The 22,433-nt window shown below is 44.3% G+C and overlaps 1 protein-coding gene across 7 annotated transcripts in view; it reads right to left on the reverse strand.

Moving 5' to 3' along the window:
* VEGFC (vascular endothelial growth factor C) overlaps positions 1–21,423 on the reverse strand; it is a 206,610-nt gene extending 185,187 nt beyond the window's left edge. For 4 of the 7 annotated variants that reach the window (XR_012158640.1, XR_012158639.1, XM_073341688.1 and 1 more), the window contains exon 1: positions 20,691–21,423. Coding sequence is in view for 4 of the 7 variants with exons in the window: in XM_073341688.1 (XP_073197789.1) it covers positions 20,691–20,834 (144 nt within the window). In the remaining 3 variants the exon portion in view is untranslated. Of the gene's footprint in view, positions 1–168; positions 364–20,690 lie in introns of those variants that run through there. The other 3 variants (XM_073341691.1, XM_073341686.1, XM_073341689.1) reach the window with 3 other exon arrangements.
* Between the last annotated feature and the right edge of the window lie 1,010 nt (positions 21,424–22,433).

Below are 22,433 nucleotides of genomic sequence, written 5' to 3' on the forward strand. Positions count from 1 at the left end.
TAAATATTATACATCATTTAAAAGCAAGCGTGTTTAATGATCAATTTGCCCTGGCATTTGCGGCTAGTACAGCTACTGGAAAAGTCTGTTAACATGTCTGGGGATGGAGCGGAAATCCTCCAGGGACATCTCTGTAAAGCTCTCCTGGATGTACTCCCCTGGATGTACCTTTGCAGAAGGTTTCTGGTTATTCCGTCCTCCATGGTAGGACACTTTACCACACCAGGCCAGTAGCACGTAGTCGGGAATCACTGCGGAACAAAGCATTGCAGCGTATGGTCCCGGTGTTCACTGGCATTCAAACAACATCCATTCTTTATCTCTCTGTGTTACCCTCAGGAGAGTGATATCATTCATGGTCACCTGGTTGAAATAGGGTGGTTTTAGTAAGCAGACATTCAGAGGTGCCCATTCCTGCTAGGCCGTTTGCCTGTGGCTGCATAGAAATCTTCCCTGCTGTTAGCCACACGGTGAGGGGAGGGGTGAAGTCATCATCCCAGAGAATTGGGTGTGTGGGGGGGAAGGGGGTGGGTTAGTTGGGTTTCTGCTGCACATGAACCTGGAAACCGCAGATCCTCCTTTTAAATTGCCAACCAATTTTTAATGGACAACCCAACGGCTACTTCATATGGGAAATGAAGGCGCTGCTGTTTGAAGCCATTTCCACGTTATGAAGGTTAAAGAAGTCAAAAGACTGTGGCTTACCATGGCTGCCGCCAAGCCAAATTCTGCTGCCCAGCCCTGCATGAGTGATCTCTCACACTAAATCAGCATACCCTCAATAAGAGGCAAAATGCAACCTTGTAATGAAAGCACATGTGCTATGTAATGTTAACAGCAAGGTTTACCATGAAAGAGTATACCCATTGTTATATAAAATGTGTCTTTAACTACCAATCTCCCTTTATTTTTCCTCCACCAGCTGGATATGTTTCTCCTTCCCAGAGGCTAGCGAAGATTAGACGGAGAAAAAAATGCACTCGTGATTAAATGTTCTCTGACCTCATGCTGTCTTCCCACACTGACAGAGCACAGCAAAATACATGGAGGCAGACAATCTCAGAGTGCACAAAAACACAATATGACCGCGAGGAGAGGTGGTGGGCTGAAGATGGTAAGTGGCATCAGCTTGCTGAAAGAAGGCAGGAGTCAATGCTCATGCTGCTGGAGGATCAAACTCATATGCTCCAGCGTATGGTTGAGCTGCAGGAAAGGCAGCAGGAGAACATACCGCCACTACAGCCCCTGTGTAACCAACCACCCTCCTCCCCAAGTTCCATAGCCTCCTCACCCAGACGCCCAAGAACGTGGTGGGGGGCCCTCCAGCCACCCAGCCACTCCACCCCAGAGGATTGCCCAAGAAACAGAAGGCTGGCATTCAGTAAGTTTTAAAGTTTTAAAGTGCTGTGTTGCCTTGTCCTTCCCTCCTCCACCACCTCTCCCATGTTACCTTGGTAGTTATCCCCCTATTTGTGTGATGAATGAATAAAGAATGCATGAATGTGAAGCAACAATAACTTTATTGCCTCTGCAAGTGGTGATCGAAGGGGGAGGGGAGGGTGCTTAGCTTACAGGAAAGTAGAGTGAAATCAGGAGGGGGGGTGCGTGTTCCATCAAGGAGAAACAAACAGAACTTTCACACCGTAGCCTGGCCATTCCTGAAACTGGTTTTCAAAGCTTCTCTGATGTGCACCGTACCCTCCTGTACTCTTCTAACCACCCTGGTGTCTGGCTGCATGTAATCAGCGGCCAGGTGATTTGTCTCAACCTCCCACCCCGCCATAAACGTCTCCCCCTTACTCTCACAGATATCGTGGCGTGCACAGCAAGCAGTAATAACAATGGTTAGACCTCAGCAAAACCAATATTCCCTAGTCAGTAAACTGCGCCAGCATGCTTTTAAACGCCCAAATGCACATTCTACCACCATTCTGCACTTGCTCAAAAGTTGAACAGCTCCTGACTACCGTCCAGGGTGCTGTGTATGGCTTCATAAGCCAGGGCATTAAGGGGTAGGCTGGGTCCCCAAGGATAACTATAGGTATTTCAACATCCCCAACAGTAATTTTCTGGTCTGGGAATAAAATCCCTTTCTGGAGCTTTTGAAACAAACCAGAGTTCCTGAAGATGTGAGCGTTATGTACCTTTCCGGGCGATCCCACATTGATATTGGTGAAACATCCCTTGTGATCCACCAGTGCTTGCAGCACCATTGAAAAGTACCCCTTGCGGTTTATGTACTCGCTGCCTTGGTGCTCTAGTGCCAAGACAGGGATATGGGTTCTGTCTACCGACCCACCAGTTAGGGAATCCCATTGCAGCAAAGCCATCCACTATGACCTGCACATTTCCCAGAGTCACTACCCTTGATAGCAGCAGTGCAGTGATAGTGTGGGCTACTTGCTTCACAGCAACCCCCACAGTCGATTTGCCCACTCCAAATTGATTCCCAACTGACCAGTAGCTGTCTGGCGTTGCAAGCTTCCACAGAGCTATCGCCACTCGCTTCTCAGCTGTGAGGGCTGCTCTCATCTTGGTATTCTTGTGCTTCAGGACAGGGGAAAGCAAGTCACAAAGTTCCATGGAAGTGCCCTTACGCATGTGAAAGTTTCGCAGCCACTGGGAATCGTCCCAGACCTGCAACACTATGCGGTCCCACCACTTTGTGCTTCTTTCCCGGTCCCAGAATCAGCGTTCCAAGCCATGAACCTGCCCAACTGACACCCTGATGTGCACATTGCAGGGGCCTGTACTTTGTGAGAAGTCTATGTCCATGTCCTCATCACTCTCGTCACCACGCTGCAGTAGCCTCCTCCTCGCCTGGTTTTGTTTTTGTTGCAGGTTATAGTCCTGCATATCCTGCTGGATAACGCGCACGGTGTTTATAGTGCTCATAATTGCTGCGGTGATCTGAGCGGGCTCCATGTTCCCAGTGCTATGGTGTCTGCGCTGAAAAAAGGTGCGAAACAATTGTCTGACATTGCTCTGACGGAGGGAGGGGCAACTGACAATATGGCTTACAGGGTTGGCTTACAGAGAATTAAAATCAACAAAGGGGGTGGCTTTGCATCAAGGAGAAACAGAATGCCCCCCCTTCCCCCAAGGACAGAACTCAAAACCATGAGTTTAGCAGGCCGTTGATTTCATGGAGGGAGGGAGGAGAAAATGAATACAAAACAAATCTGGTCTATTTCTTGTTTTGATCCACTTCATCTATCTTTATACATCTTGCTGGCAGCAGACTGTGCACGACTGCTGGCCATCGTCATCTCCTGGGTGCTCGGCAGAAGATGGTACAATATGACTGCTGGCCCTCGTCGCCTCCTGGCTGCTCATTAAGACAGTGCAGTAGGACTGCCAGCAGGACTGAATCACCATGAGACGAAACTTAAAAGGGAAATGACCTGGCTGAGTCACTCCCATGTTTGCCCAGGCGCCCCATACCTCACCAAGGTCGGTTAAAAGAGCACCCTGGAGTACATCGACGATAACTACCAGTTATACTGCACTGTCTGCTGCCAAAAGGCAACGAGCGGCTGCTGTGTAGCAATGCAGTACCGTGTCTGCCAACACCCAGGAGACATACAGTGACAGTGAGCTGAGCGGGCTCCATACCCTCTCCACTCCTGCTCGAGATTCCCCTGTTTATACATCCAAGCATTGCATTAGCCCTTTTGGCCACAGTATCGTGCTGGGAGCTGCTAATCCACCATGATCCCCACATTATTTCCAGAGTCACTGCTTTCCAGGATAGAGTCCCCCATCCTGTAAGTATTGTCTACATTCTTTGTTCCTAGATGCATACGTTTAGCTATATTCAAATGCATACTGTTTGCTTGACCCTAGTTTACCAAGCAATCCAGATTACTCTGTCCAGATTGGTCTGTCTTCTTCATTATTTACCACTCTCACAATTTTTGTGTCATCTGAAAATTTTAATCAGTGATAATTTTATATTTTCTTCCAGGTCATTAATAAAAATAATAAATGGTGTAGGGCCAAGAACCAGTCCCTGCAGAACTCCACTAGAAACACACCTGTTCAGATATGATTCTCCATTTACAATTACATTTTGAGAACTATCAGTCAGCCAGTTTTTAATTCATTTAATATGTTCCATGTTAATTTTATATTGTTCTAGTTTTTGTATCAAAATATCATGCAGAACCAAGTGAAATGTTTTACAGAAGTATATTACATTAACACTATTATCTTTATCACCAAATTTGTAATCACATCAAAAATATATTTCAAGGTCATTTGACAGGATCTATTTTCCATTAATTCATGTTCATTATCTTGTTCGGGATTGACAGGTCTAGAATACTTGGATTATTCTGTTTTTACCCTTTTAAAATATTGGCATACTATTAGTGGGGTTTTTTTAAATTTAAGTCTTCTGGAACTTCTCCATGGTTCCAAGTCTTATTGAGAATCAACATTGACAGGCCAGTGAGCTCCTGAGCCATCTTTTAAACTGCCTGGATGCAAGTTAACTCTAGTAGCTGTTGTTTAAGATCCTCTAAAGATACTAGTGGAATGGAAAGAGTGTTATATGACATGACTATTCACTGGTTCTCAAACTTTTGTACTGGTCACCCCTTTCACACAGCAACCCCCCTTATAAATTAAAAAACATTTTTTTAAATATTTAAACACTATTATAAGTGCTGGCGGTGAAACAGAGTTTGGGGTGGAGACTGACAGCTCGCGACCCTCCCCCACACGTAATAACCTCGCAACCCCCGGAGGGGTCACAATCCCGTTTGAGAACCCCTGCACTACATTATCTGTTTTTTCCCCAAATACAGAACAGATATATTTATCAAACACGCCGGACTTTTCTGCATTGTTTTTGATAATTCATTTATATCTTTTGAGAGATGTCAAGAGTAACAAGAAGGGTTTCTTCAGGTATGTTGGCAACAAGAAGAAAGCCAAGGAATGTGTGGGCCCCTTACTGAATGAGGGAGGCAACCTAGTGACAGAGGATGTGGAAAAAGCTAATGTACTCAATGCTTTTTTTGCCTCTGTTTTCACTAACAAGGTCAGCTCCCAGACTGCTGCGCTGGGCATCACAAAATGGGGAAGAGATGGCCAGCCCTCTGTGGAGATAGAGGTGGTTAGGGACTATTTAGAAAAGCTGGACGTGCACAAGTCCATGGGGCCGGACGAGTTGCATCCGAGAGTGCTGAAGGAATTGGCGGCTGTGATTGCAGAGCCATTGGCCATTATCTTTGAAAACTCGTGGCGAACCGGGGAAGTCCCGGATGACTGGAAAAAGGCTAATGTAGTGCCAATCTTTAAAAAAGGGAAGGAGGAGGATCCTGGGAACTACAGGCCAGTCAGCCTCACCTCAGTCCCTGGAAAAATCATGGAGCAGGTCCTCAAAGAATCAATCCTGAAGCACTTGCATGAGAGGAAAGTGATCAGGAACAGCCAGCATGGATTCACCAAGGGAAGGTCATGCCTGACTAATCTAATCGCCTTTTATGATGAGATTACTGGTTCTGTGGATGAAGGGAAAGCAGTGGATGTATTGTTTCTTGACTTTAGCAAAGCTTTTGACATGGTCTCCCACAGTATTCTTGTCAGCAAGTTAAGGAAGTATGGGCTGGATGAATGCACTATAAGGTGGGTAGAAAGTTGGCTAGATTGTCGGGCTCAACGGGTAGTGATCAATGGCTCCATGTCTAGTTGGCAGCCGGTGTCAAGTGGAGTGCCCCAAGGGTCGGTCCTGGGGCCGGTTTTGTTCAATATCTTCATAAACGATCTGGAGGATGGTGTAGATTGCACTCTCAGCAAATTTGCGGATGATACTAAACTGGGAGGAGTGGTAGATACGCTGGAGGGGAGGGATAGAATACAGAAGGACCTAGACAAATTGGAGGATTGGGCCAAAAGAAATCTGATGAGGTTCAATAAGGATAAGTGCAGGGTCCTGCACTTAGGACGGAAGAACCCAATGCACAGCTACAGACTAGGGACCGAATGGCTAGGCAGCAGTTCTGCGGAAAAGGACCTAGGGGTGACAGTGGACGAGAAGCTGGATATGAGTCAGCAGTGTGCCCTTGTTGCCAAGAAGGCCAATGGCATTTTGGGATGTATAAGTAGGGGCATAGCGAGCAGATCGAGAGACGTGATCGTTCCCCTCTATTCGACATTGGTGAGGCCTCATCTGGAGTACTGTGTCCAGTTTTGGGCCCCACACTTCAAGAAGGATGTGGATAAATTGGAGAGAGTCCAGCGAAGGGCAACAAAAATGATTAGGGGACTGGAACACATGAGTTATGAGGAGAGGCTGAGGGAGCTGGGATTGTTTAGCCTGCAGAAGAGAAGAATGAGGGGGGATTTGATAGCTGCTTTCAACTACCTGAAAGGGGGTTCCAAAGAGGATGGCTCTAGACTGTTCTCAATGGTAGCAGATGACAGAACAAGGAGTAATGGTCTCAAGTTGCAGTGGGGGAGGTTTAGATTGGATATTAGGAAAAACTTTTTCACTAAGAGGGTGGTGAAACACTGGAATGCGTTACCTAGGGAGGTGGTAGAATCTCCTTCCTTAGAGGTTTTTAAGGTCAGGCTTGACAAAGCCCTGGCTGGGATGATTTAACTGGGAATTGGTCCTGCTTCGAGCAGGGGGTTGGACTAGATGACCTTCTGGGGTCCCTTCCAACCCTGATATTCTGTGATTCTATGATCTAGTAATGGACCTACACAATTGTTAGGATTCCTTATGTTCCTAATATACTTTAAAAAGTCTTTCTTACTGTCCTTAAGTCTACTGGTCATAGATTTCTCTTTGTGTCCTTTTGCTTCCCTTATCAGTTTTCTATAACTCCTATCTTCTGATTTATACTCATAACTATCAACTTCCCCTTTCCTCCTTTTATTTTTATTTATTTAAATTTATTTTTTTTATAGCTGCCTTCACTTCCCCTCTAATCAGGTTGGCTTATTAACCAATATAGCCTCTTTCTTGATTGTGGGATTGTTGCTTTTTGAGCATCTAAGTGTTCTCAAACAATTCCCAATTATCATTCATATTTTTCTGATGAAGTTCTTCCTCCCAGCTCTATTGACTCATAACTGTTTTCAGTTTTGTGAAGTTGGCCCTTTTAAAGCACCAAGTATACATATCAATGGTCTGGACTTTATTGTGATTGCACATTATAAAGATGATTATGTCATGATCACTTGTACCTTAGTTACCACTGATAACATTATAAACATTATAATGGTAATTACAACAATAAATCTACATTTTAAAAATGATGATCCGAAGTCCTTCTGCCAATCTCCAATCAAGGACGGAATAAAAAGGATCATGCAGAACTTTTCAGAGAGAAAGAATGACCATATAGCCTGTCTTACATTTCCTCTTCATTCAAAAGACAAAACAAAAAACACAAAAAATAAATAATAAACCACAAACAGGATAATTCCAGTATCTTTGGGATGTTACACCTTTGGAACACCTCCTTTTTAAATAGCCAGGCGGGAAAGAACCCAACCCATGTCAGGACACTGGAGAACTCATTCTGAGCCTTTTGATAACATGCCCATGATTTCAGTTGCCATGATGTATGTGGTGAGTAGGCTAGAGAGGAATAAAGAATTTACCTCTAAGAAACAGGTGCTCCGTGGCAATTAACTGAAATATTTTAAAGTGCCAGTTCCTTAGTCCTTTCGGGTACTCTGCTCAAAACTGGAGGCAATCTGTCTGTATCTGTTTTCAAGTTACAATATAAATATGATAGAAAAATATTTCATAGATGCCATGTTACATCACCAGACGAACCAGTAGAGACAGAAATAAACAAAGAAAAATAATTTTACTTACGCTTTTACTTATGTCTCAGAAGATATACAGGAACATATGCCTCATACCTGGACAGAGCCATGAACTGCAATCTTTATCAAACAAAATGTTGGACTAAGTTTTGCTTGAATAAGGGCATTGAATTGGGCCTTCAACATGTACCTTTGTCATAAATATAAAGGGAAGGGTAAACCCCTTTAAAATCCCTCCTGGCCAGAGGAAAAATCCTCACCTGTAAAGGGTTAAGAAGCTAAAGGTAACCTCGCTGGCACGTGACGAAAATGACCAATGAGGAGACAAGATACTTTCAAAAGCTGGGAGGAGGGAGACAAACAAAGGGTCTGTGTCTGTCTGTATGCTGCTTTTGCCGGGGATAGAACAGGAATGGAGTCTTAGAACTTTTAGTAAGTAATCTAGCTAGGTATGTGTTACATTATGATTTCTTTAAATGGCTGAGAAAGGAACTGTGCTGAATAGAATAACTATTTCTGTCTGTGTGTCTTTTTTGTAACTTAAGGTTTTGCCTAGAGGGATTCTCTACGTTTTGAATCTAATTACCCTGTAAGGTATCTACCATCCTGATTTTACAGGGGTGATTCCTTTACTTCTATTTACTTCTATTTCTATTAAAAGTCTTCTTGTAAGAAAACTGAATGCTTTTTCATTGTTCTCAGATCCAAGGGTTTGGGTCTGTGGTCACCTATGCAAATTAGTGAGGATTTTTACCAAACCTTTCCCAGGAAGTGGGGTGCAAGGGTTGGGAGGATTTTGGTGGGAAAGACGTGTCCAAACTACGTTTCCCAGTAAACCCAGTTAAAGTTTGGTGGTGGCAGTGGATATTCCAAGGACAAAGGATAAAATTAATTTGTACCTTGGGGAAGTTTTAACCTAAGCTGGTAAAAGTAAGCTTAGGAGGTTTTCATGCAGGTCCCCACATCTGTACCCTAGAGTTCAGAGTGGGGGAGGAACCTTGACAACCTTATACAATGCATCCCTAATGCTGATCAGGTCATGCCCGACACAAAAGCACAAGTTAAGATAACAAAAATAAGCTGACAAAAATAAAATCAAATCACAGTCATGAGGAAAATAAAGTTACCTCTACCTCCTGAAGTAGCACTGGTTTGAGTCTGATGACTACAGTCTGGACCAATAAACCTGGCTACACCTCTTGAAGTGTCAAGATAAACAGTAAAGCACAGTTTACAAAAAGAAGTAGCATGGCATATTTTGCCATCAAATCTATATTTCCCCCCATAGATTAGAAACCCAGAGAAAGCTGGAGTGGGGAGAGCAGTTGAAATCCACATTGCCCACACTATTTTTAATCCTCACCATGCACTAGAAGTAGTTAAAGCCACTTTGCATAAGATATAAATTGGCAGCTCTTTAGGATAAACTCAGTTATTAAGAAAGATCTGTCTCAGCTGGGACTAAAACTAGGACAAGAGAAAGGGAACTCAAGTTTTCCATTGCAAAAAGAGACTTATGAGGGCGAAAAAAAAAAGAACATTCTGTACTTTATCAATCTAATCCTGTCTGGGTAAAGAGATCATATTGCTACCTTTCAGTATGAACTTTAGAACTGGCAAACAAGTGCCAAATTGAATTTATTTATTTCCACTCTAAGGATGAAGCTAAGAATTCTTGCATAACTGTTGTGAAACTTTATGCAAACAATTAAAGGGCAAAATTCATCTCAGAGCTGAGGCACTTGTATTAGTATATGGCCAAATGCTGCCCTCGTTATACACGGGAGTAAGGTATGTACGGCCTCTTAATGCCATACAGATAACCCTCCTTCCCAACCTGACCAATTCAGTAGTAAGGATGGTTAGGCCAGAGTGGAAGGAGTGCAAACTAGTGTGCAGTACCTCCATGGTTACACCCTATGGGTCTGACGGTAGCCGTGGGGAGCTCACGTGCCATGGGAGTGGGAAGAGGACAGCTCAGGCCTCCACATATCCTTTTCTAGATTCTTCCCTGTGAAAGCTCCACAGAGAACTACAGCAATGATGAGGTTACATCATGTGGAGCTGCCACACTGGAAAGAGGTTTAAACAGAGATAGGACAAGAGAATGTTTCCCTGTGAGTGGATGTGGGGGACTTGGGACTATAAGAGACAATGTACCATCATCCCTGCCAAGTCAGACTTCTTTGAAGAAAGGGAAATGGTCATTTCTCCCTTTTGGAACCGTCAACCAATATGGTGGTTGTTGTGGATGCACAGCCCTTTGTAACAACTTTAATTCATGCATAAGGGGGATATGCGTAAATGGAGACATGACCTAAGAGTTTCTAGGAGTGGTTACAACCAAAGGGAGCTAAATATTCATAGGCAACAGGTAGGGCTTCTTAGTTATATGCTTCAAAAGTGTGGACAGTTAAGGTGCGTATGGTACATATTAGGGCTGTCAAGCAATTAAAAACATTAATCATGATTAACCGCACTGTTAAACAATAATAGAATACCATTTATATAAATATTTTGGATGTTTTCCACATTTTCAAATATATTGACTTCAATTACAACACAGAATACAAAATGTACAGTGCTCACTTTATATTTATAATAAAAACAAATATTTGAACTGTAAAAATAAAATAGTATTTTTTAATTCTCTTAATACAAGTACTATAGTGCAATCTCTATCATGAAAGTTGAACTTACAAATGTAGTGTTATGTACAAAAAATAACTACATTCAAAAATAAAACAAAGTAAAACTTTAGAGCCTACAAGTCCACTCAGTCCTACTTCTTGTTCAGCCAATCGCTCAGATGAACAAGTTTGGTTACAATTTGCAGGAGATAATGCTACCTGCTTCTTGTTTACAATGTCAGCTGAAAGGGAGAACAAATGTTCACATGGCACTGTTGTAGTGGGCATTGCAAGATATTTACATGCCAGATGTGCTAAAGATTCATATGTCCCTTCAACCACCACTTCAGAGGACATGTGTCCATGCTGATGATGGGTTCTCTGCTCGATAATGATCCAAAGCAGTGCACACCAACACATGTTCATTTTCATCATCTGAGTCAAATGTCACTAGCAGAAGGTTGATTTTCTTTTTTGGTGGTTCAGGTTCTGTAGTTTCCACATCGGAGTGTTGCTCTTAAGACTTCTGAAAGCATGCTCCACACTCTGTCCCTCTCAGATTTTGGAAGGCACTTCAGGTTCTTAAATCTTGGGTTAAGTGCTGTAGCTATCGTTAGAAATCTCACATTGATACCTTTTTTGCGTTATGTCAAATCTGCAGTGAAAGTGTTCTTAAAATGAACAATATGCTGGGTCATCACCCAAGACTGCTCTAACATGAAATATATGGCAGAATGCGGGTAAAACACAGAGCAGTAAACATACAATTCTCCCCCGATGAGTTCAGTCACAAATTTAATTAATGCATTATTTTTTTAAAAGAGCGTCATCAGCATGGAAGCATGTCCTCTGAAATATAAGCACTGACCAAAGCATGAAGGGGCATATGAATGTTTAGTATATCTGGCATGTAAATACCTTGCAATGCTGGCTACAAAAGTGCCAAGCACATGTCTGTTCTCATTTTCAGGTGACATTGTAAATAAGAAGCGGACAGCATTATCTCCCATAAATGTAAACAAACTTATTTGTCTTAACAATTGGCTGCACAAGAAGTTGGACTGAATGGACTTGTAAGCTCTAAAGTTTTACATTATTTTGTTTTTGAGTTCAGTTATGTAACAAAAAATACATTTGTAAGTTGTGCTTTCACGATAAAGAGATTGCACTACAGTACTTGTATGAGGTGAATTGAAAAATATTATTTCTTTTATCATTTTTACAGTGTAAATATTTGTAATAAAAATAATATAAAATGAGCACTGGACACTTTGTATTCTGTGTTGTAATTCAAATCAATATATTTTAAAATGTAGAAAAACATCCAAAATATTTACTAAATTTCAATTGGTATTCTATTGTTTAACAGCGTGATTAAAACTGCAATTAATCACATTTATTTTTTTCCAATCACCATTTTTTTTTAGTTAATCATGTAAGTTAACTGCAATTAATCAACAGCCAAAGTACATATTCATTTTAACTTGCTACCAGCTAAATTCAAATTACATCAATCTACATCATATTTGCAGAAAGTATCTCATTACCAGCATCACTAGATTTGGGGTGTTCTCATCATTGGCTGATTGCCAGAAACATACTGTATTATGACATTGCAAGAATGGACAGTTTTAAAAAGCCTTTTTAAACGTTTTCTTATACAAAGAAAACACTCACATACTGATTTCACCACCTTCACAGAATCTAACGTTACCAAATGTTATAGTGTAGTTTTATGTAATTATGCTCATAGAACACATACTCATTGTGTCCTTGCTTTGAAATTGTAGTTTTTCCTGTTTATTTTGCAGATACAAATGGATTTGAATAGGTGTAATTTTAAAGGAGAATTTGGTTCTTTATCCTTCTTCTTGTGTGTATAGTATAGATTCACTGTAAGCTATGGATTCTTTTCTTATGTACTGAACAGGTGTAATTCCATAATAAAATTAAAATCACACAAGATCTTCCCGACAGGTGCTATTGTCTTCCTTCCCCTGGGAAGCCAAAGTTTCAAGACATTTGATGCTAGTCAACTGTTTCCCCTTCTGCTAAGAAGAGGCCAATTGCTAAAGCTCACATTTGTTTACTTCACTCCTATGGAAAAAGGAATGCTTATATTTCTTTGAAAAAGAAAATCTCAAGCAGTATCTGCTAGCTTCCATGAGTGCAAGGATGATGGAGAACAAGTCTGAATGTATCAATAGGTTTTATTTTAGTGAATGAGGTTTACTCTAGGTTTCAGAGAGTATATGGGAATAATTTTGTCAGATAAAACTAAAAGCCACAAAATAACAAAAGCAGATGTAACATATACAGAAGTCGGAAAATATTACAAAAAGCGTTCTAGTAAAATCAAGTGCAAAGTTTTCAAAATTTGCTTTGATGAAAGTAACATTAGTATACATGGGTCAAATTTTCCTCTCAGTTACACCATTGCAACTCCACTGGTTTCAATGGGGTTGCCCTAATGTAATGAGAATCTGCTCTCATGGGATTTGCAATAAACTAAGTATTATTTTCTTAGGCCTTGTCTACACTGGCAAGTTTCTGTGCAGTAAAGCAGCTTTCTGTGGTGCAACTCCTGGGGTGTACACACTCCCAAGCCACTTAGTGTGCAGAAACTGTACAGTTGCAGCACTGTAAAAAACCCCACCCCAACGAGAGGCGTACAGCTTTCTGTGCCGGGGCTACAGCACTGCAGTGCAAGTGTAGATACCCTGGTCTATTACAGTGCTGCAATTGTCCTCTGGGAGGTGTCTTGTTCTCGCCTCTCTAGTCATCTGTTTGAACTCTACTGCCCTGCCCTCAGCTGACCAACCGTGAGCCCCACCCCTTAAATTCATTGGGAATTTTGAAAGTCCCCTTCCTGTTTGCTTGGTGACACAAGCAGTGGTCTCAGCGCATCTTTCCAGGTGAGCATGCCTGCTCCACATACCCGGCGATCCCCCGCTTGGAGCAATGCCAAGCTGCTGGACCTCATCAGCATTTGGGGAGAGAAGGCTGTCCAGTCCCAGCTGCGCTCCAGCCGTAGGAATTATGATACCTGCAGACAGATTTCACGATGCATGAGAGAAGGAGGCCATGACTGCAGTGCAGGGTCAAAGTGAAGGAGCTGCAGAATGCCTACCACAATGCATGGGAGGCAAACTGCCGCTCCGGTGCTGCGCCCACGAGCTGGCGGTTCTACAAAGAGCTGGATGTGATACTCGGTGGCAACCCCACCTCCACTGCAAAGGCCACTGTGGATACAGTATCGAGAGCGGACTGAGCCAGGAGGAGGAAATCTTGGACAAGGATGTGGAGTGGGTGGGGGACCCAGAGGCAGAGGACAATTCGGAGTTCAGAGATGCACGCAGCCCAGAACTCTTCTCTATACCAGAGGAGGCTAGCCAGTCACAGCCGTTAGATCTTGACAAAGTGCAAACAGGAGAGGAGGCCCCAGTAACTGGCTTTGATTCTGGGAATCGCTGAAGCAAGTTGTTGGGGGCAGGGAGTTGCAGAAAGCAGGCTTGTGTATATATGATGCGCATATCACCACATGCCTAGTCTGAGCGGTGGAACAGGCTGTTGATTGCTGTGAAGTGAGGGAGTCAATCTGCTCAAAGATCTCCACGAAACTCATATGGAGATACTGGGAAATCTGCTGCCGCAGGTTCTTTGGCAGAGCTGCTTTGTTTCTTGCCCCGTTAAGGGTAACTTTCCTGCGCCACTCTGCCATCACTGGGGCGAGAGGGATCATTGCTGCATGCAGGTGAGCAGCACAAGGGCCAGGGCAGAAGCTGCAGTCTTGGAGAAGACCCTCTCTTGATTCCCTGCTCACCCCCAGCAGCGAGATATCTTCCATAATGAACACAGCCTGTGGAGAATGTGGAGACACTAATGATAATAAGGCCCCCCTACAGTGCTGACTCTCCCCAAGAGCCACATGTCCAGTGTACATTATGGTCCTGGAACATTGATTTCCCCTGACCCTGCAGTTACTCACCATTTTGGGGGTCTTGTGGCTCATGTGTGCTTGCCTGGGGTCAGCCAGTTAGTGACAGGTATGTGAATAGTGGCTGTGTTTTAAATCACTGAATCAGTGGTCTGTGTGTTGCAGACAATACTGCTTCTGTAAAATGTTGCGTTTTGGCTTCACAGAGATGACCTTGGGACCCCAGCCTCCCTCTTTGTTATCGCCGAATGAATGGCTGCGCAGAATTAGAAAGTGGCCATGAAAAACTAAAGACGACTTTCTGCGTGATGTCATGATGCACTCCACAGCCAAAAAACAAGAACTGAAGGAGTGGCGGGACAGGGAGAAGAGGGACCAAAAGGAGAACGCGGCGCGTCAGAACGAAGCCACGGAGCGGCTCTTAAATGGAGCGCCAAGCGGACACGCTGTAGGCACTAGTAGCACTACAAACCAAGCAGCTCCGCGCCAGCCCGCCCCCTGCAGCTGCTGTCACAAAACTGTTTCCCACGTGCCCCCCAGACACCGCCAACAGACTCTTATTTACCTCCTGGCTCCAGTCTGTACCCACTGCATTCCACTCCTGCCCCGTCATAGTCCAGCCCTGTGGACTCCCACTACCCTCAACACCCGACTCTCTGCGGTTTAGCCCTGCTGAAGTACAGTACCCACTGCACTGTACTCCAAAGTACAAGGTTGCATATGATACCTGGACATACACAAATCTTTAACTGTCCCGGGACCCCACCTCCTCCTCGGACCCTCCCTTCCTCCATCCCCCACAGTGCTGATGTGTTTTGTTTGTCTGTCTCTCTCCTCCGGTTGTTGTTTTATAATAAAAGAATTGTTTTTGTTTGAAAGCAATCATTATTCCATTAATTGAAAGCAAACAGAGCTCTGCAAAGGAACAGGAATTTTCTTAAACCTTCACAGTGCATCGTCTGTACCAATCACAATCACCTCCTAGCATTATGCACTCCCAAGCATAGCAACAAATATTAGTGGCTTTCAGCTTCAAATTGCTGCCTCAAGGCATCCCTTATCCTTATGGCCCTGCACTGCGCCCCTCGAATAGTTCTGGTCTCTGGCTGTTCAAATTCAGCCTCCAGGCACTGAGCCTCAGAGGTCCAGCCTGGAGTGAAGCTTTCACCCTTCCCTTCACAAATATTATGGAGAGTACAGCACACAGCGATAAGCATAGGAATATTGTCATCGACCACGTGCAGCCTCCCATATAGGCAGCACTGGCAGGCCTTTAAATGGCCAAAAGCACACTCAACAGTCATTCTGCACTTGCTCAGCCTGTTGTTGAACCGCTCCTTGCCGCTGTCAAGATTCCCCGTGTACGGCTTCATAAGGCACGGCATTAAGGGGTAGGCAGGGTCTCCCAGGATCACAGTGGGCATTCTGACTTCCCCTACGGTGATCTTCTGGTCCGGGAAGAAAGTCCCTGCTTGCAGCTTCCTGAACAGGCCAGCGTTCCAAAAGATGCGTGCGTCATGCACCTTTCCAGATCAGCCTGTGTTAATGTCCGTGAAAAGCCCACAGTGATCCACAAGCGCCTGGAGAACCACAGAGAAATACCCCCTCTGATTAATGTATTCGGTGGCTAGGTGGTCTGATGCCAGAATTGGAATATACGTGCCACCTATTGCCCCTCCGCAGTTAGGGAAACCCATTTGGGCAAAGCCATCCACAATGTCACGCACATTGCCCAGAGGCACAGTCTTTTGGAGCAGGATGTGATTAATGGCCCTGCAGACTTCCGTCAACACGAGTCCAACGGTCGACTTTCTCACTCCAAACTGGTTAGCAACTGATCGGTAGCAGTCTGGGGTAGCCAGCTTCCACAGTGCAATCGCCACAATCTTCTCCAATGGCAGGGCAGCTCTCATTCTCGTGTCCTTGTGCCACAGGGCTTGGGCGAGCTCATCACACAGTCCCATGAATGTGGCTTTCCTCATCCGAAAGTTCTGCAGCCACTGCTCATCATCCCAGATGTGCATCACTCACGATGTGATCCCGCCACAACTTGTTTCCAGAGCCCAAAAGCAGCGTTCCACTGTGATCAGCACCTCCACGAATGCCACAAGCAATCTCGTGTCATAGCTAATACGCGTGGTAAGATCAATGTTGAGCTTCTCTTGCATTTGTAGTTTAAGGAATAACTCCACTGCCACTCGTGACGTGTTAGTGAGAGCAACAGTGTGGGATCCATTCCTGCAGACCGAAGAGGCAGAGAGTGCAGTACACAAACCATTGAAACATGGTGCCAATTGCGGATGGAAACACAGGGATTGCTGGGATGCAAAGCAATGCATCACATCATTTGAACTGGACCCAAGATCTCCCACAACCCCCTCCGCCTTCCCACAACTCTTAGCGGCAGAAAAGGAAGAGATGCTCTGTGGGATAGTTGCCCAGAGTGCACCGCTCTGAATACCGATGCAAGTACCACAAGTGTGAATATGCTATTGCGCAGGCAGCTGACAGTGTGAATACACAACAGCGGTTTCCCTTCAGCGCTCGCTGAGCAGTGATATAATTGCCAGCAATGTAACTCCACCAGTGTAGACATACTCTTAGAGTTCAGTTCTATCAATCCCTCTTTCTCTACAGTTTTAGCTCATATTTTTCACCAAGAGACTTTTCTTTTTATATCTCTTTTTTTAAACTCTCTTTAGCTCCATGGTGTGTTACCTCTAGGCTAGGGCCACTGTTGAATCAAGACCCTAAATTGTGGTCCACGAGTGCAACTGTGTTAGAAAGAAAATTATTTGATTAACTGAAAATATGTTTCCTGAGCCACAGCCTGTGATTTTAATCTGAAGTACTGGAATCAGCTTGGAAACTGTAAGGGGTTCTACCTTCCCAGCAGCCTCCCACCACTTTTTTTGACATTTTCAGGATCAATTCTGATGTAATCTGAAAGTGCTCTGAGCAACAACTGTCCCTTTCTTACTACCACTGCTCAGCAGCTCCCCTGTTGACGGCCTGCTGGATCACAGGGGAGTGAGGAGTAGACCATAGGCTGCTCCACTGTCTGCTTCTCTAAAGAACCATAGAAGCCCCAGGAGGAGCAGGACAGGAGCAAAACTTGTTCTGCCTTAAGCTAAGGGAGCACTTAGCAAAGAAAGGTGTGCCTTCCTTGCACAGCCCCACAAAAGAGGGAAAGTGGAGAAGTTGGGAACCAACCACCGGTTACAGTTCCCTGATTTTCTGCCACTAGAGCAGTCTAGTGGCTGTTCTAGCTTATCCCAGCTGGCATTGGTTCCCAAAGGACGGTGAGTCAGCTGTAGTTTATTTGAAGCGTAACATGCCTCAGTCACTCCCCCTATGCCAGAGCTGTGGAGAGGGAAGCGCAGAGGCTAGTTACACTAGCTCCACGCCTTCGGGGGGAAATCCGTAGCAGGGGATGTGCAGGTTGATTCTGTTATTTATGTGCTGCTAAGAGAATCTGTCTCAAAAGTACTGTCCCCTCAGGCTGAAAAGATTGGACACTATGGCTCTAGCTTATCAGCGTCCACTTGCTGCACCACATGTGCTTGAGGCAGCAATATATGAAAAATAACTATTACTTATCTATAACTGACATTCAGTTAACTGCAAATGTCTAGGACAAGTTTCAACTTTCACTGAGTCATCTATATTGAAAACAGTACACTTCTATACCAACGGGAACAAAACTATCATAGTAGAAGGTTTTGAAAAAGACAGTGTAGCTCATCTCAACTTCCTATGTACCAGTAAAGGATATGTAATGTAAAGTTAAAATAATTTCAGTTAACCCATACAAATCATAGAATCGTAGGACTGGAAGGGATCTTGAGAGGTCATCTAGTCCAGTACCCTTCACTCATGGCAGGACTAAGTATTACCTATGAAGACAAGAGACACTCATTTTCCATGAGTTGAGAAAGTTCAAGTAAATAACTTATATGATGACATCATATTTTTCTTGAAATAATTATGTACAGTTTACTTATCTAATCTTTTTTAATTCCTGCAGAAATTCACTGAAACCTTCTCTCATCTCACAAGGATAAACAGTTAATGGGGACCCAATCCTGCAGACTTTCCTCACCGGAGTAGTACTGAAATGAACAGGATTACTCAGGAGTAAGAACTTCTAAGGTGCCTAAAGCTTGCCAGATTAAGCCCTAAAGATCCAGGCACAAACACAGCATCTATCTATCCCTATACCTCTCACCTCTAGTCAGATACAAAAATCTTGTCTGTTAATATGATCCACCTGACACCTGCTTTCCTATTGGCTTCCCATTTCTGATTCTTTCTTCCTTCAGTTTCCTCATTGCTCCAAGTTTTCCACTAAACCCTGGTACTTTTGCAAACTGCAGCACAATGGTGACTATTTAAGATTTTAACATCACTTTAAAACTTGTAAGAAATAGAATGGATCATCTATAACATGGGCATGTATACATACAGCAATATTCAACTTTCAGGAGCATTTCTTTACTGTTCTACCAGACGTATGTTGTTCCAGCACTTTTAGAAACCACCATGCTTATTTCAGCATTTTCAATATAACTATGAAAAAGTACTTTCATGGGTTTATAACTCAGTCATCAAGTCCACTCTGAGCTAATAACTTGTTTATACAGTTTAACTAGGAAGGATTTCATTTCCCCTGTATCAAATATTTAAAAGTTTTAGAAATAGTGTTAGCGATCAAAACCAGTTGATTGGTTTTGTATTCATATTACTTGGATTTAAAAATATTTGACAAGCATTTAGCTCGTAATACAGTTTGACTAATTTTTAGGGTTTAAAATTAAAGAAAAATAAATTTCTAAATTCCAAGGGATTATAAAAATGTCCAGACTTTGTTAAAGTGGTACAGTATGCACAGTAACTTCTTTCATTCCGAATTTTAGTATGTATTTAGAAATGCAAAACAAAGAATGCACGCAATACATGTAGTCTACAGCTTGAACATATTATTAGTGTAACTAATATGCATTATAAACCAAATATACATAACCATGGTTTTTCTATGTCAATGCTGTAACATGTTTTATAAGCCTAATAGGACCTTCTATTAAACCTGTATAAACAGTATTAGAGTATATGTTCAATAAAGCTAATTGTGTCAAACAGATCAAAAATAACAGCAAACTTCAAAGTGAAGGTATATATTCTGTAATGTTAACTAATACATTTTGGTCTAGTTTTCCACATTGGAATGAATTAAAGATATAGTGTAATTATTGCTATTGATATGTTTGTCACAACTTTAACACTGCACTACTTAAAGGTTATTTAGTAAAGAGTTTAGACATTGAAGCCTTCATAGCAATGTCATATGCTTACACAATCATATACTATATGTTCTTTTTCTGCATTGACAGAGTGCTGGGAGCTAGCTGCACAAGGCATAGAAGACATAATGCTAGTTCCAAGGTACTTACAGTCTAAATTAAGGATCTGAAGATACTAATACAAATGAATACAAATTTAAGAATCTTCTGCCTGTAGAAACTAAGAATTTCTCTGAAATCTTAACTGTAAGTCTGGGCAGCACTTTCATATTCAAGGGTCAAGTTACACCCTCTGCAAACCACGTTGTCCTTCAGTAAATCATTAGGGATTTCAGAAACTCCAAAACAGACCTCCAGAAGATAGAATCAATATCAGTTTTTGTTATTATTCCTATGTATTTGCCTCCCATGCCATATCATTCCCAAACACACCAGCTTCTCGAAATGCATCCAAAAAACTTCTTCAGATCCAAATCGGAAAGTTTCAGGAATCCACACGCATCCACTCCAAGGACACAAACCCACATGGCACCCTGCAGCTTTGCCCTTGACAAAGAAACCTCAAATATATCAGTGATCCACCTCACTGCCAACACCAAGCCAATTGCATAACAGAAGATTTTGGTTTGTTAGGGACTGAACTAGACTGTCAACTCCTTGGGGGCAAGAAGTGGGGCTACTTCTCTGTTGTACAGCACTGAGGACACTGTACAACCCATATATAACAACAACAACAAGGGTGATGGCTATATTCACTTATTACATGAGCTGAGCCTCTGGCTTTAATTCTGCATATCAGGTGTCTCCATTTATTTTAAACAGATTTGTATCACCTGCAACAATCCACCAACTTGTGCATTTCAAACCCCTCCCCCGCCCTCCAAAAAGCCTTCTGAAGAACCACAACATTAGAAGATTTCCCTCAAATATTTTCCCCTCCCGCGAAAGGACTTGCAAACAAAGTGATCCAGGAGTCACATGCCGGAGAAAGGGGTGTCCCGTCTGCGGCAAGGGCATGGAAGTTGCACCTACCTTTGCTTCCCCCAAATCGGGCTCCTCCTCGTAGTAGCCCTGCCCGGATTCATAGGCAGCGGCGGTGGCCGGCTCCCTGGGTCCCAGCAGCAGAGCAGCAGCAGCCAGATAGCAAACCAGAGAGAATAATCCCAGCAAGTGCATTGTGCAAGGATGGCAGGGTGGGTGCGTGGCGGGGCGGGGGGAGCTTGAGGAGTGTACGGGGAATCGTGAGGCTCCTTGGCTTTGTTGGTTGCCTCCCCCCAAGATCCAAGGCGGCAGAATCCCTGGGATGGAGAAGATGCAGCAGCACCAGCTCCCAGCAAGGGAGCTCCCAACGCGCCCGGCCGCTGTGCAATTGCTCACCGAAGTTAGCTGGAGTTTGCCAGGTGAAAAGCCACCAGGAAACCGGACATCCGAGCCGGGCTCGCTCAGGAGCAGGGAGGTGAGGCAGGGCAGGGAGGAGAGGGAGAGCGCAGCTGCTCACACCAATGGGGCTTCCTCCTTCTGCTGCAGCCCCCTGCCTGCACACACGCGGCGCAGCCCCATGGACTAGGCGAAGCCGGCGCGGGGGAGAGCGAGCCGCTCAACTCACTCTCCTGCCTTGGCTCGCAGGACGCCTGTCAGCGGCTGCGGGGCCCCGGGTGCTGGAGCCTCCTCAACGCGTGGAGCTGAGCGGCAGCAGCGGCCGCAGGGGGCGGACATGGCTCAGGCGCCCTCTGCCTGTGCCTCTGAGGCTGAGCGACTGGCTGGCGGCGGGAGGGCGGGGAGGAAAGGGTGTGAGCCCCCCCCCCCCCCCCTCGGGCTGCCTCCTCCCGCTCCTGCGCTTCCCACAAGCAGCCACTCGCCGTGCAACGCTTTTCCCGGGGCTGAGGAAATGTGAGACGGGAGGCGCGCGCCTGCTCCGGGCCAGCCGGCGAGATGGGGCCACACGCTGCGCCGGCCTGTCCCTCGAGCCGGGACCTGCCTCCCGCGGCTGGCGGCGTCGCACCTTTCTTACTCGCCTCCGCTTTGCAGCCCCGAAAGGTGCAAGGAGGCTGCAGAGCCAGCTGACTGCAAGGGGGCAGTTGGTGCTAGGTCTCAAAGTGATGCCAGGGACTAAGCCCCGTGCCAGGATCTCAACGCGCTTTGCAAGCACCTATTAAACAACCCACACTACTGTAGCCCCAGCCCTGCACTCCCTTTCTTCATAGGCCAAATTACCACTGGCTGCAGGATGAAACCCTTAGGAAGTGTATGTATTGTATTTTATTCAGCCTTCAGCGGTGATGTCCGTGCTTAGAGTTGCTTACATCACAAATGGACAAATCCCGAAGGCCTTAGGCAAAATTTCCATTGACTTCAGGTCGATTATTGGAAAGGAGTCACTGGGCTTTTTTGCCTAAGTAAAATGAGGAGGATTTGGGGCGCCGTTGTTTTGTTTTTGTTTTTTTTAACCGGTGGCCCAAGCAAGATTTTTGCCAGCTTGAGAAGAGACCGTCACCAATACCTTACTTCGGTGCTGTGCTTCTTCAAATAGAATTGGAGCAATCCTCGACTTGAAGCTGCCTTCAATCGGAAGGGTATTGGTACCGTATTTCACGGAAGCTGTGGTTAAAAAATAAAGCCTTTTTAAAAACCACACATTTCTAATGAAAGTAAGGTGATACATATTTTGCTTAAGTCTTGGGTGTGTGAAAGGAAGGGGTTTTATTCCCTACATACTTCTTTTCCTTTGATATCATCAATGTTATTGAAGAGCTACTGACATATGAAAACTTTTGA

Source organism: Lepidochelys kempii, chromosome 4 (assembly GCF_965140265.1).
Source record: "Lepidochelys kempii isolate rLepKem1 chromosome 4, rLepKem1.hap2, whole genome shotgun sequence".
Taxonomy (NCBI): Eukaryota; Metazoa; Chordata; order Testudines; family Cheloniidae; genus Lepidochelys; species Lepidochelys kempii.